At 40.0% G+C, this 14714-nt stretch overlaps 1 protein-coding gene across 18 annotated transcripts in view; it reads left to right on the forward strand.

The window, feature by feature from the left end:
* The window catches only part of wnk1b (WNK lysine deficient protein kinase 1b), an 85241-nt gene that overhangs the window by 46024 nt on the left and 24503 nt on the right, over positions 1–14714 (forward strand). For 11 of the 18 annotated variants that reach the window (XM_032504737.1, XM_032504729.1, XM_032504738.1 and 8 more), the window contains 10 exons: positions 512–732; positions 1742–1899; positions 5506–5594; positions 6266–6405; positions 6698–6777; positions 7007–7246; positions 7495–7564; positions 8249–8442; positions 10841–11146; positions 13052–14467. In XM_032504737.1, the coding sequence (XP_032360628.1) occupies positions 512–732; positions 1742–1899; positions 5506–5594; positions 6266–6405; positions 6698–6777; positions 7007–7246; positions 7495–7564; positions 8249–8442; positions 10841–11146; positions 13052–14467 (2914 nt within the window). Of the gene's footprint in view, positions 1–511; positions 733–1741; positions 1900–5168; positions 5359–5505; positions 5595–6265; positions 6406–6697; positions 6778–7006; positions 7247–7494; positions 7565–8248; positions 8443–10840; positions 11147–13051; positions 14468–14714 lie in introns of those variants that run through there. The other 7 variants (XM_032504745.1, XM_032504747.1, XM_032504746.1 and 4 more) reach the window with 4 other exon arrangements.

A 14714-nucleotide genomic window follows, 5' to 3' on the forward strand; every position in this document is an offset into this window, starting at 1 on the left:
TTTTTGGCATGCGTACAGTCTTTTTTTTGGTCTTTTGTTGTGACATTTGTGTTTGTGTAAGTATTTATTATGTATCTTTTTAGGATGGAATTGTCTGACCGTAATCCCTTTTTGGTTGTGTAAGCTTTCGTTTTAATTGAGGCATTATCAGTGTTTCCGTTGCTGCATCTTATCTGGCTATTGTCTGCCTCTCCAGTCTTTGCTTTGAAATAGTTACATGTAATTACGTCATGGATGATTTTTTTGTGTCCTGTAATAATATTATTATGTAGAATACGTTCAAAACTCTTTAAAGTGAGTGCCCCTAAACCTAAATAAAATGATACTTCAGATGAGATATAAGATGCATAGATTCACTTTACGGAGTGGCCTTCAAAGAGGAAACTAGTCGGCCGGTATTGGGTTGAGAAGCTGTGCTTGGGTTGAACCTGCTTCTCTCTGTTTATTGTGTACATTTAATCTTGCTTTGTTAAATACATGTCGTCTTATGCGGGATTTCTTTTTCCTGCAGCTACCTGAAGCGTTTCAAGGTGATGAAAATCAAGGTTCTTCGTTCGTGGTGCAGACAGATCCTCAAAGGCCTCCACTTCCTGCACACCAGAACCCCACCCATCATTCATAGGGACCTGAAATGCGACAACATCTTTATCACGGGGCCCACGGGCTCAGTGAAGATAGGGGACCTGGGTTTAGCAACGCTAAAAAGGGCCTCCTTTGCCAAGAGTGTCATAGGTAGGAAAAAGCATCCGACAGCCACTGAAGACTCATTCTTTATCTCTTGCATGTGTCTCGCACACGCACACGCACACACACCTGTCAGTGGTCGGACATAAAGTTGTATTTAGATCTGTGAAGGGGGAGAAAGTTAAACAACAAACATAATTTGCAAATTTTCCTCAACAATTTTACAATTTTACTTTACATGCAGTACATACCTGCACACACCCTGTCATGTATAAGCAAAGAACACGGACACATTGTGAACTGCTACACACGCCTACTGTAGATACACTTTACTGCTTCTAAATGTTTTAAAAGCAAACCGCTGGTATTTGAAATGTGAACTACACACCAGTCAGTCTGCTATGAAGCTAGGATTAAGCTGTCTGGAGACGTGATACACACCAAAAACACACCCTGCACAAAATACACACTCAAGTCAAGTCAAAAGTGTCTCCTGTGTTCCAAAATATTACTTGGCTGCCATTCAGTTAGTTAACCACAGACCTGCTGGTATCATACACATTCACGCACTGGTACGTTATTGTGCAAATTCTCATGAACTTAAGGTGAAAATTATAGGCTTTGTAAATCTCACAGCTGCTTTGTAGTAGTTAGGCCGACCTCAAGTATTTGGACACTTGCAGAAATCCACACACACACACACACACACACACACACACACACACCACACACCACACAAACACATAGACTTGTCGTGTGTGTGCACACACAACAAGTCTAGTATGTGGTACCAGTAAGTGAGGTTGTAATTTAAAATTTCCAGCTATGTTTAGGGAATTGTTATGATTTAAGTCCTCAACTCACCATAAATCATTTTAATGTGTTACTTAACTGACTGAGCCAGTTTTTTTTTTCTTTTTTAGCTATGATGCTTATTTAAACCTCATAGTGTACAGATACATATTTATTAAAAAGCATTTAAGATGTTGACTTTAATATCACTCCTAGAATAGAGTACTTTGATAGTTCATTGTTTTTTTTCTCTCCCTTTCATCAGGAACCCCAGAGTTTATGGCCCCAGAGATGTATGAGGAGAAGTATGATGAATTAGTAGACGTCTACGCCTTCGGGATGTGTATGCTGGAGATGGCTACCTCAGAGTACCCTTACTCTGAATGTCAAAACGCAGCCCAGATCTACAGGCGGGTTACTAGTGTAAGTCTGCATTTCCTGTACAGTACGGGTAAAACAATTACTTTTCAATGCCTCTGCTGGGGATGACTGCAGAGTCACCATGTTACATTCATGTGTTACATCAAACAGCCTTGTTCGTCGTTTTTGTCTCTAATCTCAACCCTCCTCTGTGCGTCTCTCTCTATTACTCCCCCCCCATACTTGTTTACGGACTGCATTAATAAGTTTAGCATGAGCTGCAGGAGATCCAGTCATATGATTGTGTTTTTGCAGTGATTAGTCCCTCTTGTTTATTTTCTCTCTCTCCCCGCCTCTCTCCCTTTACTCTCTACTGCAAAAGGGAAAACAGGAGCACTTTGGGAAGACTTGTTGGCTATATGTTTTTCTCCACCACTAGAGAGCAATACCAAGCCGTGTTAAATATAGAAAGGTCAAAACAAATCAAAGACCTTAAAAACCCTCAAAGAATGTTGTTGTGTTGTCTTTGAGCAAGGCACTTTCACCCTGGAGCTTCTCCGAGGTTCCTCTGTGAGAAAGTTGAAAATAAATGCAGAGAAATATGAGACATGTCTGAATGAAAACAAAATATGAATATAACACTTGCATCGACCGTTAACAGCTAAAAATGTAAATGACTGTTTGCTCGAGACGCTGATAAAAAATGAGACAGAGACCAAAATATAGACGGGGCGGACAACCGATGCAATATTTTAAGTGGTGTGCTGCTGCATCTATCTGTCTTTTCACATCTTTCATTTCAGCTTTAATGGAAACATAAAATGATTCTTGTGTTGTAACATCAGTGCAAATCAGATGCTCAAACATGTTTGATGTTTTTACTTACTAAATTACATATTTTTGTTCAAACTAAGGAAGAATTACTACCATTATCCCTAAATATTTGGCTAGTAATACTACGGAAATGCGGTGCTGTTTAGAGCTTATGGATGAGGGAAACATCCCCCTCAGTTAAACAAGGGCTTCTCTTATTTCTGGTAACACAACAACATTAAAATTGAATTGTAACTTCAAACACACTGGCAGCACTTTCCTTTTAATGTTTGTACCCAAAATAAAAAAATAATGCGTTTTTAAATTAAATACACTAATCCTAGCCAGACAAAGGCTGCAAGAGCACTTGTGATTTGTTTTGACAAATGTTACTTTTTCAGAAATGTTTCATTATATCATGCTGTAATGTATATTTAGTTATTTAGTTTCTCTAAAGCTCTAAATTTTATTTAAGAAGCTCCATGAGCAGAATAAATTCAGACAGTATATTTCAATCCATATGGCCGCCTAGCCCTCTTGCCGCCCTATTCTTTTCCTCCCTCTTTCTATTACCTCCTCTCACTGACACAAAATGAAATCACACCCCAAATTTGATCAACCTATTTGATTATTGTGCTAACCTCTGCCTCTCTGTTTGTGTGGGTGTGTTATGATTTAATAGCAGTAATCTCATGTATTGAAAGCCAGAGGACATCATGCTTCTTAGATCATTTTATTCAGTCAGCTTGACTTTGAGTCAAAACAACCAACTTCAGTTGTCTTTATTTGTCATTGTCACACACACATACGCACAACCTTGTGATAACCCCAGGGTGTCCCAGTCATCTGCTTCCTTTTATTTCACTGCCTATTCATCTTTACAGCTTTCCACCCTCTGTTTCTAAGAAAGAGAGACAGACCTAGGTTAAGCCCTGATGGTTTTAAATGGCAATTCTCATAAATAAAGCAGCTAATGTGAATTCAAAGCTTTAGTGCTTAACTTTTTGATATTAATGAACATCCGTTACATTCAAGCTATTGCCAAATGAGTTGCTACAAAGCTAATAAAGACTATGGGCTCCACACAACTCTTTTTGTATATCTTAGTTTGGCTATGTTCAGAAGATTGTGGCGTCCGGTGACTTTCGCGTGCAGAAGCAAAAGTGAAGATAATTACCTCTTCTGAAGAGTCCATCATGTTTTTGTTTTAATTTTCTTTGTCCTCATTTGCACCAAGCAAGTGCGGGGAGGAGGGGTGTGGGTGGTTCGCGGTCACGGAAAGCTTGTGGACACTTCATGTGGACGCACCGACAGTGTTCCCATTACTTCTCCTCATGTGGGCAACAGAAAAAACGCGATATAGCTTTAAATATACTTTTCAACCTCACACAAACTCCATTGTGTTATGATGTACATTGTAGCATATGACCGAAATTAGGCATACTGATTCTATTTACAGGAACTTTATTGTAGATGCGTTATTAAGCATATTAAGTTACTCTGATAGGTCACTAGCACAATTTGCCCTTTAATTACATGTTTTTTAAGAAAGTTTGGCAGAGAATTAAAAAATATTTTGTGTCTATTGTACCATATCTAGACATTGCCCTAATGTTTTCTTTTCATCTTGGTCAACTCTGTACTGGTATCAGGCCCTCACATGTTCACCTGCTGTATTGCAGTTTGAAATTTCAGCTTGATCGGTCAGTTGGTGGTTGAGTCTATTTGAGGTGTAGAATAAAGAATCCGAGGAGTCATGAGATAATTAAAAGGGAAACAATATATATACAGTATATATGTTATTATATTTTTTACAAAATTAATCAATTAATTTTTCAAAACTCTCGAGGTCTTCAAAAGATTATTGTTTTTTAGAATAAATAACTGGGGAAAAACAAACTTTTTTTGTCCAGGTCATAACTTGTGGACATGGGACTATGGGTCGTTATAAGGGGTCACTAGTCAAAAAGTTCAGGAACACATGTCCTTTCATTCGCAAAAAATGGGAAAACACACCTCAATGATACCATAAGTACATAATCTTGTTTCACATCAATATTTAATTCTTGAAATTTGCTCAGTATCATAATGTGCACCCATTTCCCATTTTGTACGACTGCAAGGCAGGGTCCTCTGAGAGGTTTTTGAGGATATACTTCTAATACTTTGACGTAGAATATTGTTGACGTACTCCATGGTTTTTCTCCTACTGGAACATTCCTGCCCTCAAATCAACCTTGTTAACTGAAATCTGGCATTCTTGGTATCTCTCTCTCCATTATCCCTTCTTCTGTCGGACTTAATACCATTACTTCCTCCATCAGTCCCAACTTTGTTTTTGCTCTCTGTGTGTGTGTGTGTGTGTGTGTGTGTGTGTGTGTGTGTGTGTGTGTGTGTGTGTGTGTGTGTGTGTGTGTGTGTGTGTGTGTGTGTGTGTGTGTGTGTGTGTGTGTGTGTGTGTGTGTGTGTGTGTGCGTGCGAGAGAAAGAGGAGATGTGTAATGGTGAACTGGGGGGAGTTGCAGAAGAGAAACGGGCCAAGAAAGTAGGGAAGAAGTAAGAAAGGGAAGACAGAGCTGGAGGACAACAGCAGAAGTAGGTGCTCAGTCTGACAAGCAGTTAGCAAACTAGTTTAGACTAAAATTTGCTTCTGAGATTTGTCAGTCAAACAGATCTCTAGTCTACTTGTCTCATTGTCAGTACTTTTTTGGTAAGTTATCTACATTTTATCTGACAAATCTTAAACCTGTCCTTTTTCAAAATGCATTGAAGTGATTGTGTGTGTGTGTGTTTTTGACATATGTCTTTCTGTAAAAGGTTCCTTGTATTCACTGCTTTTCTTTTTGTGTGTGTGCAGGGAGTGAAACCTGGCAGTTTTGACAAGGTAGCCATTCCTGAGGTGAAGGAAATTATAGACGGCTGCATCAGAACAAACAAGGATGAAAGGTGAGTCACAATCCCAGAGACTATTAAAGCGATACCCGGCACTATTGTTGACATTTTGTAATACTTTTGAATTTATGGATGTTATTTGGACTCTCTGTCATAACTGTGTGAGATTTATAGACAGCATTTGCATTTAATCTCTTGCTTTATTAAAACAGAATAGATCACAAATATCACCACAATATCCAGTAATGTTTGATTGCAAAATCACCCTCTCTCTAAATCCTGTTCGGATTCACGGCTTGTTGGTCAGAAATTAGAAGTCCTCTGTTCCCTCTCTGCCCATGCTGTGGGCCTGCCAAAACATCCACGGTCCCTCCTGTCTACTGCTTAAGAAACTAAATCAAATTTAAACTTCTCTAAGCTAAACTTCTCTCTTGCACTCATTTTGTTCACAGTCTTCGCAGTCTGAGTTACTTGGTCTTTTAGTAAAGAATAGTCATATGATTGGTGCTCTGTAATTCCTCCTTTTTTAACACAATGTGGAATTTATGTGGAAGACGGTTGTGAACATGTTGGGATTCCCAACAGATAAATTGAATACCATGTCCGTCAGCTTATCAGATGGAGACCAGCTCACAAAGCATTGTGGTCTTAAACAAATTTGGATCAAGTAGTATCAAGAAGTAAATCCTCTTTTACATATCTATTTATTTCTCTTGTTCCTCTAGGTATGCCATAAAGATCCTGTTGAACCATGCATTCTTCCAGGAGGACACAGGGGTCAGGGTTGAACTGGCAGAAGAAGATGATGAGGAAATGGTTGCTATCAAACTCTGGCTCAGAATAGAAGACGTCAAGAAGCTCAAAGGCAAGGAATATTTGTATTTTTTCATGTAGTTTAGATCTTTTCTATATGGAAAAAATTGTAATGGGAATATGTTCTGTCATTCCTAAAGTGTTTGCCCCAAAAACACATACTCTCGTCATAAAGTATAAGCAGCTTTTCTTAGCTACTCAAAAATCGCTATTTAGCTATTGAAAATCAAAGCACTTATTTTAGTAAATAACCATTAACATTGTATTTACAACATAGATTTGAATTATGCCTAAGAAAACAGAGAGGCAGCGGCCTGACCAGTCATTTGTGAACTTGTTTACAGGCAAATACAAAGACAACGAAGCAATTGAGTTCTCCTTTGACCTGAACAAGGACGTCCCTGAAGATGTGGCCCAGGAAATGGTATGTACAATGCAGGGGAGGAACTGATGAATGCATAGACAGATGGTACGAGTAGTGGGAGGAAGGGAGGGATTTAGGCAAGAGAAAATAGACAGAAGGAAAGCATATTGGATTGAAAGAACTACATGGTAAACAGAGATGGAAAGGGATGGATTATAATGTTACAAATCAAAGGGTTTGAAGTGGTTTGTTAAAAAGAGTGTCTGTGTGACTTCACCTAACTCCCCAGGTTGAGTCTGGTTATGTTGCTGAGGGGGACCATAAGACCATGGCCAAGGCTATCAAGGACCGCGTGTCTCTGATCCAGCGGAAGAGAGAACAGAGGCAGCTGGTACGAGAAGAACAGAAGAAGAGAAAATTGGAGACTGAACAACAGCTACAGCAGCAGCAGCTACAGCAGCAGCAGCAGCAGCAGCAACAACAGCAACAACAGCAGCACCAAGAGGCACTCAGACATTCACACACACAGGTTTGTTTAACAGTAGGGTAGCTAGCATACTTTAATGTTTGCAAGACCAAAAAGTTGTTTTTTTGGTAAATCAGTTTGTTAGTGTCATGGTTACCTTTGTGCCTTCGTTGGTATTACAGTGTACTGTATATTCAGTGCCATTTCCACCTGGCAGTCAGAGTTCACATGGTCTTCTTTCAGTTGTAGAATTTTGTATTTGTACGTGGACCACATGGACTTTACCACAGCTTGTGTTTGTCCGTCTGCAGGCGGAGGCAGAGGAGATGGAAATGGAGCAACAGCAGCTTCACTATCAGCAGGCCGGCATCTCACACACATGTAAGACAAACTTTGAAGAAGATTTGAGTCAGTGTCGTAGCACTCATCATCATCATATTCTGCACAAATCTTAGATTATTTCTTGGGTATGCATATATATGATTAATTAAAGCCTCTTAAGGTATGGTTGAAGATTACTTTGAGACATGATGGTCACAACTTCTAGCGCATCCATCTCTAAAAACATGTGACAAATGACTGCATATATCTACAAAAAAACAAACTCATGAGCCAAGAGAGTTCTTCTAGAATCATATTGTCAATGTCTTTCTGTATTTAAGGAGTAGCCATCGTTAAATTAATTTCCAAGTGTGGCCCACAATTTACAGTCATCCTATTGTAAGCTGAAAAGACACTGGCACTGACTATTGATTCTTCTTTCCTTTGAGTTGTATACCACTGAAATTGTTCATATGTTGTTGTGCCCTTTATAAACAACTTGTACTCCATTGTGGCCGATACATTTTATTTATCAACCCAGCAGAACAATTACTATAAATGCAGTGCAGAATTCTTGCAGAGATATACAATTTTGTTTACAATTATTTGATTGTGAGCTTCTGTTTAAGTCTTTACATGAAGATGGAATTAATTAGACTGAGATGTATTAGATTAAGGAGAGACGGGGGGGAAAGGGGACCTTGCTGATGTCTTAACACATCTCTTTCTGTCTCTCAATCTCAGCCGAAGGAGGTCTGGACAGCGGCCAGGGTTCCTCAGTTTTCTCCTTAGACTCCACCCACCTGGGTCAGCTGGCCATGTCGTACAGCTGCCCCCCTTCTTCCCAACCCTCTTCCCAGCCCCAATCCCCCTACCCCTCCACCCCCTCTGCGAACCTGCAGCAGCACCCAGGCTACGCCCCGCCGCCGCAGCCAACGGTGAGTGGTGATTTCATCCAAATTAGACGTAAAGCATGTGTAGGATCCACTTGCACTTATGACATCATGCTCAATACACCTGTGTGTGGTGCTATGCACAAGTCACAGCTGTGCTGAACATTTCTTGTCAGTTTGAAGTGAGCACTGCATTGTGTTTTGGAGTGGGAGTGAGTAGGAATAAAGTTTGCAGTGTTCGTTAGTAGGCTGGGAATTGCGGGTGTTTGTTAAACTAAATACACATGATGGGTTTTTATTTCGAGATGTTCATCTCTGACCTGAAGAAGAGGAGTACTAGAAGATATTTGACTTCTTTGATTTTATTACTATTGAGGCTTTAACTTACAGAGAGAAAGCATCACATTCTGTCAGCCAATATTAAAGACTCTTAGTCAGTTAATTACACATTCTGATATTTATTCAGTTTGTTAGTCAGCTAAATAGTCAGTTAACCACTTACTTTCATATTATGCCAGCTAACCATTCATTTTCTTTTGTATTTCATTTTAGAAGTCTGCAGGTTACTCTCTTTAGTCTACTAGTTTTCATGCATCCCTCTTTCCCTCAGTCCTGACATTTTTTCAGCCAGTTTCAATCCTCCTTGTTCTGTTGCTGCATCTGTTGTTTATTCATTCTTTTTGTTATGTTGTATATTTCTTTGTTTTCATATTTTAAAACTTGATTTATACATTAGTAGTTGGGCTTGGATCTAGGACTTTGAAACACATCAACCCCCCTGCTTTGTACTTTGTTCATGCTGAAGCATCATATTCACAAAAGAATGACAATCAAGTGGGATAAAATGCCAACATAGTAAACCATGACACTTCCAGTTTTTTATGGAGTTTTTTGCTCCTTAAATATTACATTTCCTATTTCTAGAATACTGTAGTTTTCTTAATTAAGTATGTTCTATATATTTTATCAGGTATTGGCGGAATGATGTAATTATCCACGCGGTGTGCTCAGCATTTTTTGGATTTTTACTTTATTTGAAGAAAGAAAGACAGAAATTCACCATATGCCATTTTCTGAAACTGTTTTTTGAAATTGCAAATTTTTGAGATATATTTGAAGATGAAACTCAACACATGTCATATTTTAACTTAAATTACATGACATTTATTTGGCACATCTCTAAAGGGACATACAATAAGTAGATAAACTTACATACGACTAAGAGCTACATGTCATTGAAAATGTCAAGTGCAATTCTCCCTAGCAGTTGACCTAAAGCATGTTATGTACAATTGCTTAAAGTTAATGTTCTTTAGAAATCAGAAGTTTGTTTATTAACCTGTCTATTTACTCTTATTTAAAACCGATGTATTGAATATCCGCACAATGTTAAGCACAGTTCTCTCTTATGACCTTGGATTTATTTTAGCTTTCTTCACTCACCCAAGGAATGTTTGCTGAGCATTCTTGCTGTTTTAACCAGAATCATCAATTGTTGCGCTTTTAGCAGCAAATGAGTCAAATTCCTTGCTCAAGGGTGCCTTAATAAGTTCTTACTAATGAGAACACAAGCATTTCTGATGTAATTTCCCACCCTAGACTTTTCCATGTAGTAACCTTTTAGCTACAAATGTTCTTGTCGGAGTTCCAGTTTACCAGCACCTATACTGCCGGATGTTGTTCAACTGGATGATCATTCAGTTTGTAGACGATTGATTGAATAATTTAATGATGGTTTGGAAGATTTCTCCATAGGCTTATTTCCTCATCATCTGTAACTTCATTGTAAACAAAATGACCTACTGACAACCTAGTTTGTCACATTTAATATGTACTTAATTGAACATCTTAAATAACCATTATTTTCTCCTTTTATTTAACATGTATTTGTTTTTTTTGTTTCAAATTTAATTCTTTTCAGTTTCTTTTGTCATTGATCTATTTCATTTCATTTTACTGCATTTATTCATATTTTATTTTTGTTGTTGTTGTTGTAATTTATTTGTGCTATTGTGCTCTTTCTTTTGTTATTCTTTCTTACCAGTATGATATAGGACATGTAAAGGTTTCGCTAGAAATTTTATTGTGAAGTGGTTAACGCTCCAAAGTAATTCATGCAATGATCTTCCCTTTACAGAGTTTTTCTCTTTACTTAATTATTTAATAATACTTTAAGAAGTTTATGTTCTAAGTTTTATTTATGGAAAGTATTTTTTTTTCAGTTCTTAGTATCAGTATGTACTTGGTAACTTTTTCATCATATTATTGATCTTGTTAGTGCATTCTTCACTTAACTTCACTTTTTTATTATGTGTGTCCTTTGGTCATGTTTTAATTTTACTGCTCTTTTCTGTATTTAGGTCATTTTGTGTGTTTTAATTTCTTTGTGTTTGTTTTACATGTTGGTTCCACCCTCTTCTATCCCCCCCTCCCCGGCCTACAGCCTGCGTTGCGCCGTCGTCGAAGTCGTAGCATGTCTGTTTGCGTCCCCCCCTCCTCCTACTCCTTTTCCCATGCTCCTTCGCCCCTGGCCATTCCTCATAAGCAGCCCTCCACCCCTCCTCCAGACCTGTCCTCCTCATCCTCCTACACCACCACCTCCCCATGCATGCCCCTCGCAGCTGAGAGGGACGCATTTGCCGGGCGCCTCTCCAAGGCCCTGGAGACGGTCCTACCCCTTCACTCTGCCTCCTCTCTACCCAGTGCCAGGCAGCGGAGGGCCAGCCTACCTGCCCTGTTCTCTACCCCTGTAGGTTCACAGTCTTAAGCCCCTGGGACAACAGCGGTGGTGACATCCAGAAAGAAAGGGAGAGAGAGAGAATGATTATGGATATGGGCCACACTGGTGTCTGAAAGTAGATAAAACTACTAAAACATGTTTTATATTTACAGAAGAGTGTCCAGTGCCATTGTATAAGGAAACCTGTGACAAAGCCAATTTACTATACAAATACCAGTAATTAGTTCAAACTGCTGGGTTTCACACTGAATGAAAGGATTGTTAATAAAACAGCTTGCATTTTTCATGCAGTTTTTTGCCACAGCTTTGTACAACTAGCCTGAGAAAGAGGTAGTCAACTACTTGGAATCACAAATTGTAATTTATTTTTTACTTCATAGAAAATGCAAGATGAAATGCACACTTGAAAAAAAAATTAATCTTAAACTTGTTTAGTACCACTGCAGACTTCCCAGCCTCCTCTACTGAATATTGATATTTAGTAAAGAAGTATCAGTCTTTAACATGTTAATAAAATCTGCGAGTTGAGCTTACTATGGAGCAACAATGTTTAAATTGTGTGGCCCAAGCAATACTGTACTTTGGCAACATTAAGTTAATAAAATGCTACATCTACAGTATGTTCTTAATTGAAGGCATTTTAAGTGGCACCTTTATCTTGAGTAAGTAGATAAGTATGACCTCAGTGATCCAACTTAGTTTACTTTCAGACACTGCTGTGAGTCTGTCATTCTACACAACCGTCTCTCTTTCACTCTTTTTTTTCTGCCCACTGTTAGACCACCTTGTGTTCATATTGAATACAGAGTGACTGGCTTTACCTTTATCTTCACTCTGTGATTAAAATGTCTAATATCATGTTCATCTGCCAACAGGAAAACTATTCATTTGACAGCTCACATTATTAAAGGGGTCATTCTACATAAAAATTGTTGACATCAGAAAGTTGCTGTATCCAAAACATAAATCCGGGTTACTGAGAATGAAGGACATGGCTTTATGGGATAGTACACCAATTTCTGTACACAATTTTGCTTTTGAGTTACAGAAGCTCAATTAATGAATTTTTTGGGCATTGTGTGCCCATTATAGATAGCTGACAGGAGCGAGATGACAGGAAATGAGGGGAGAGAGAGATGGCGAATGAGATGCAACTAAAATTGTGTCTGATGATGAACCATTTACTCCTATGCCACCAGGCTGCCCTCTTTCAGTGTTTTTACTTTACAAGTGAAGACATGCTAAACATCAAGCCTGTCTAGATAGTTTTAATTCCTGAACAAAAGTATGACACAACTCTTCATTAGGATATTGTCATAAGATTTACGGTTTATCTACTGTATATACTATGTCAAAGTGATGTAAAGCCACGTCTTGAATTGGTCATGTACATTTTCGTCTATCTCTAGTTAGAAGATAAACGTTTTGCAGATAGAAGTTCTATGATAAGACAGTTTTCCTGAGTGCAGATGCCTCAGGATATTAGAAGACAAGCATTTGGCGTTTCTTCTCTTTGTATTAAACTATATACTACCCCACTGCATATCCACCTGTGAGCTCTTACAGTTTCTCCTACTTTTACTGTCTTGTCTTTGTTCTCTGCTTGTCTTTGTGCTGTACCACTCTGCAACTTGGCGTGTCTGTCGTTTTACTGCAGCTTTTTGTCTTAACCTTACCTGTTGACTCCATCTCATCCCTCCGTTGTACAGCTGTTAGGTATATTCTGTCCTATCTTAACCATGTCATTTTGTTTCTAGTGTGGAGAGAGAATACATGTCTCTTTTTCTCTTGGTATTGCTTTGAAATAATGTCCTTTTAATACATTATTACTCCCATTCCATGTGGGCCTTTTGCTGTGGTTCTTTCGCTCATTCTGTGTCTCATTCTCAAATCCATTGTATCTCACTGTCGCAGCAGCATTCAGTGCCTCACCCCTACAGTGGAGGAGGAAGCACAAGAGGAGGAGGAGCAAGAGGGAGCATCCCCCTTCAAACTCCCCCAGACCCCCCAACTCTTTTCTTCCCCTCCATCCCTGAGCGCCCCATTTCCTTCTCGCCTCCCCCCACTGGGCCTCCAAAGGCCTACAACACCCAGAGACGCAAGAGCACGTCCATTCTCGAGGCACATACCAGACACTTCCAGCCTGCCTACACCCGCTATGGGAGCAGCCTGCATCCATTTTCTGGGATGGAGGGTGTTGAGACCCCTTCTATCTTCGTGGTAAATCCCAGTTTTGCAGCAGCTGCTCAAAGACTTGGTGTTGGGGAGGCGCTGCATCTCCCAGGACAATCTGACCCAAGTTTGTACAGCTACAAAGACATGAGAGCAGAGCATGAGGAAGCAGTGAGGAGATTAAGTCTAAATCAAGCTGCCTTATTGGACCATTATGAAGCAATGGCATATGGAGGATACCCAATAACTGGGCACCAGCTTGGCCACTTCAGTTTTCATCAGCAGAGGCAGGCTGCAGCTGCAGCTGCTGGTTTAGGTTTTGATCCTGTCCCTGCACCTCAAACAGGGTTCTTGCACGCACACGTCATGCAAAGAATGAGTGCACACAGCCCAATCCCTCAACCCATGAGTTTGCCCACGGGGGGCTCTTCTTCATCATCTGATGGATGCTATCCTCCACCACAGCATGCTTCCTCTTCCGCTTTCCCTCTTTCTGCGCCTCCAGTAATGGCTGAAGCACCACCGTCAACAAGTGCTTTTGAGTTCCATTTAGCTGCAGCTGCTGCAGCTGCTGCTGGAGACCCGAGCCTCCTGGCATCCAGACTATACCGGGCCCGAAGGAGCTCCTTGGACCTCCCTCTAGAGGACAACACTGGAACTGGCTCAGGTGGTTCAGGCACGTACAGCCGTCTCCAGCCGGTGACTGAAGAGCTGTACGCATATCTCAGTCCCGAGCTGCCCTTACCTCCAGGAAGTCTTCTACTTCACCACATAGGTGTAGCCACAAAAGACAGAAGCCCAGAACCTAATAGTGACTCTATGGCCTCTTCTGACGCCGGGGAGTTCCTGTCACCTCCTCCCCCACCTCTCCTCCCTCCCTTTGACTCCTCAGCTGCTCAGTCCATCCCTCACTCGTCCTCCGCTGCGCTCTACGATTTATCTGGAGGGGTGTTCCCCATAGATCCCCAGGGACATCCACCCTCTATGCAGAGCTTCCTCCCTGCCACTCCATCCACTGAGCTTGGTGGAGCATCTTCAACCCAGCTGGAGTCTTTGATCCAGAATGCCTGGGCTCGGCATGGAGGGGTGATACCAGCCCAACCGGATATGACATACCATGAATCTTTGCTGGCCATGCAGGCTGCTATCCCCTCTCTGGTACTGAGTTTAGACCTTAAAAACATCCATACTCCCCTGGGTCAATTACTTGTTGAAATTACATAAGTTGCTTTTTTTAGCAAAGATCTGCAACCAGCTGTTGATATACTGTAATTGCAATATTATGGCATTCTGTACCTTATCTTTCTTGTTTGACATCAAATTGCTGCAAAAACATCTTAAAGATTTCATATATATATATATATATATATATATATATATTGTCATAGACCTGATTTTTCATGAT

The sequence above is a fragment of the Etheostoma spectabile genome, chromosome 23 (genome assembly GCF_008692095.1).
Source record: "Etheostoma spectabile isolate EspeVRDwgs_2016 chromosome 23, UIUC_Espe_1.0, whole genome shotgun sequence".
Classification (NCBI taxonomy): domain Eukaryota; kingdom Metazoa; phylum Chordata; class Actinopteri; order Perciformes; family Percidae; genus Etheostoma; species Etheostoma spectabile.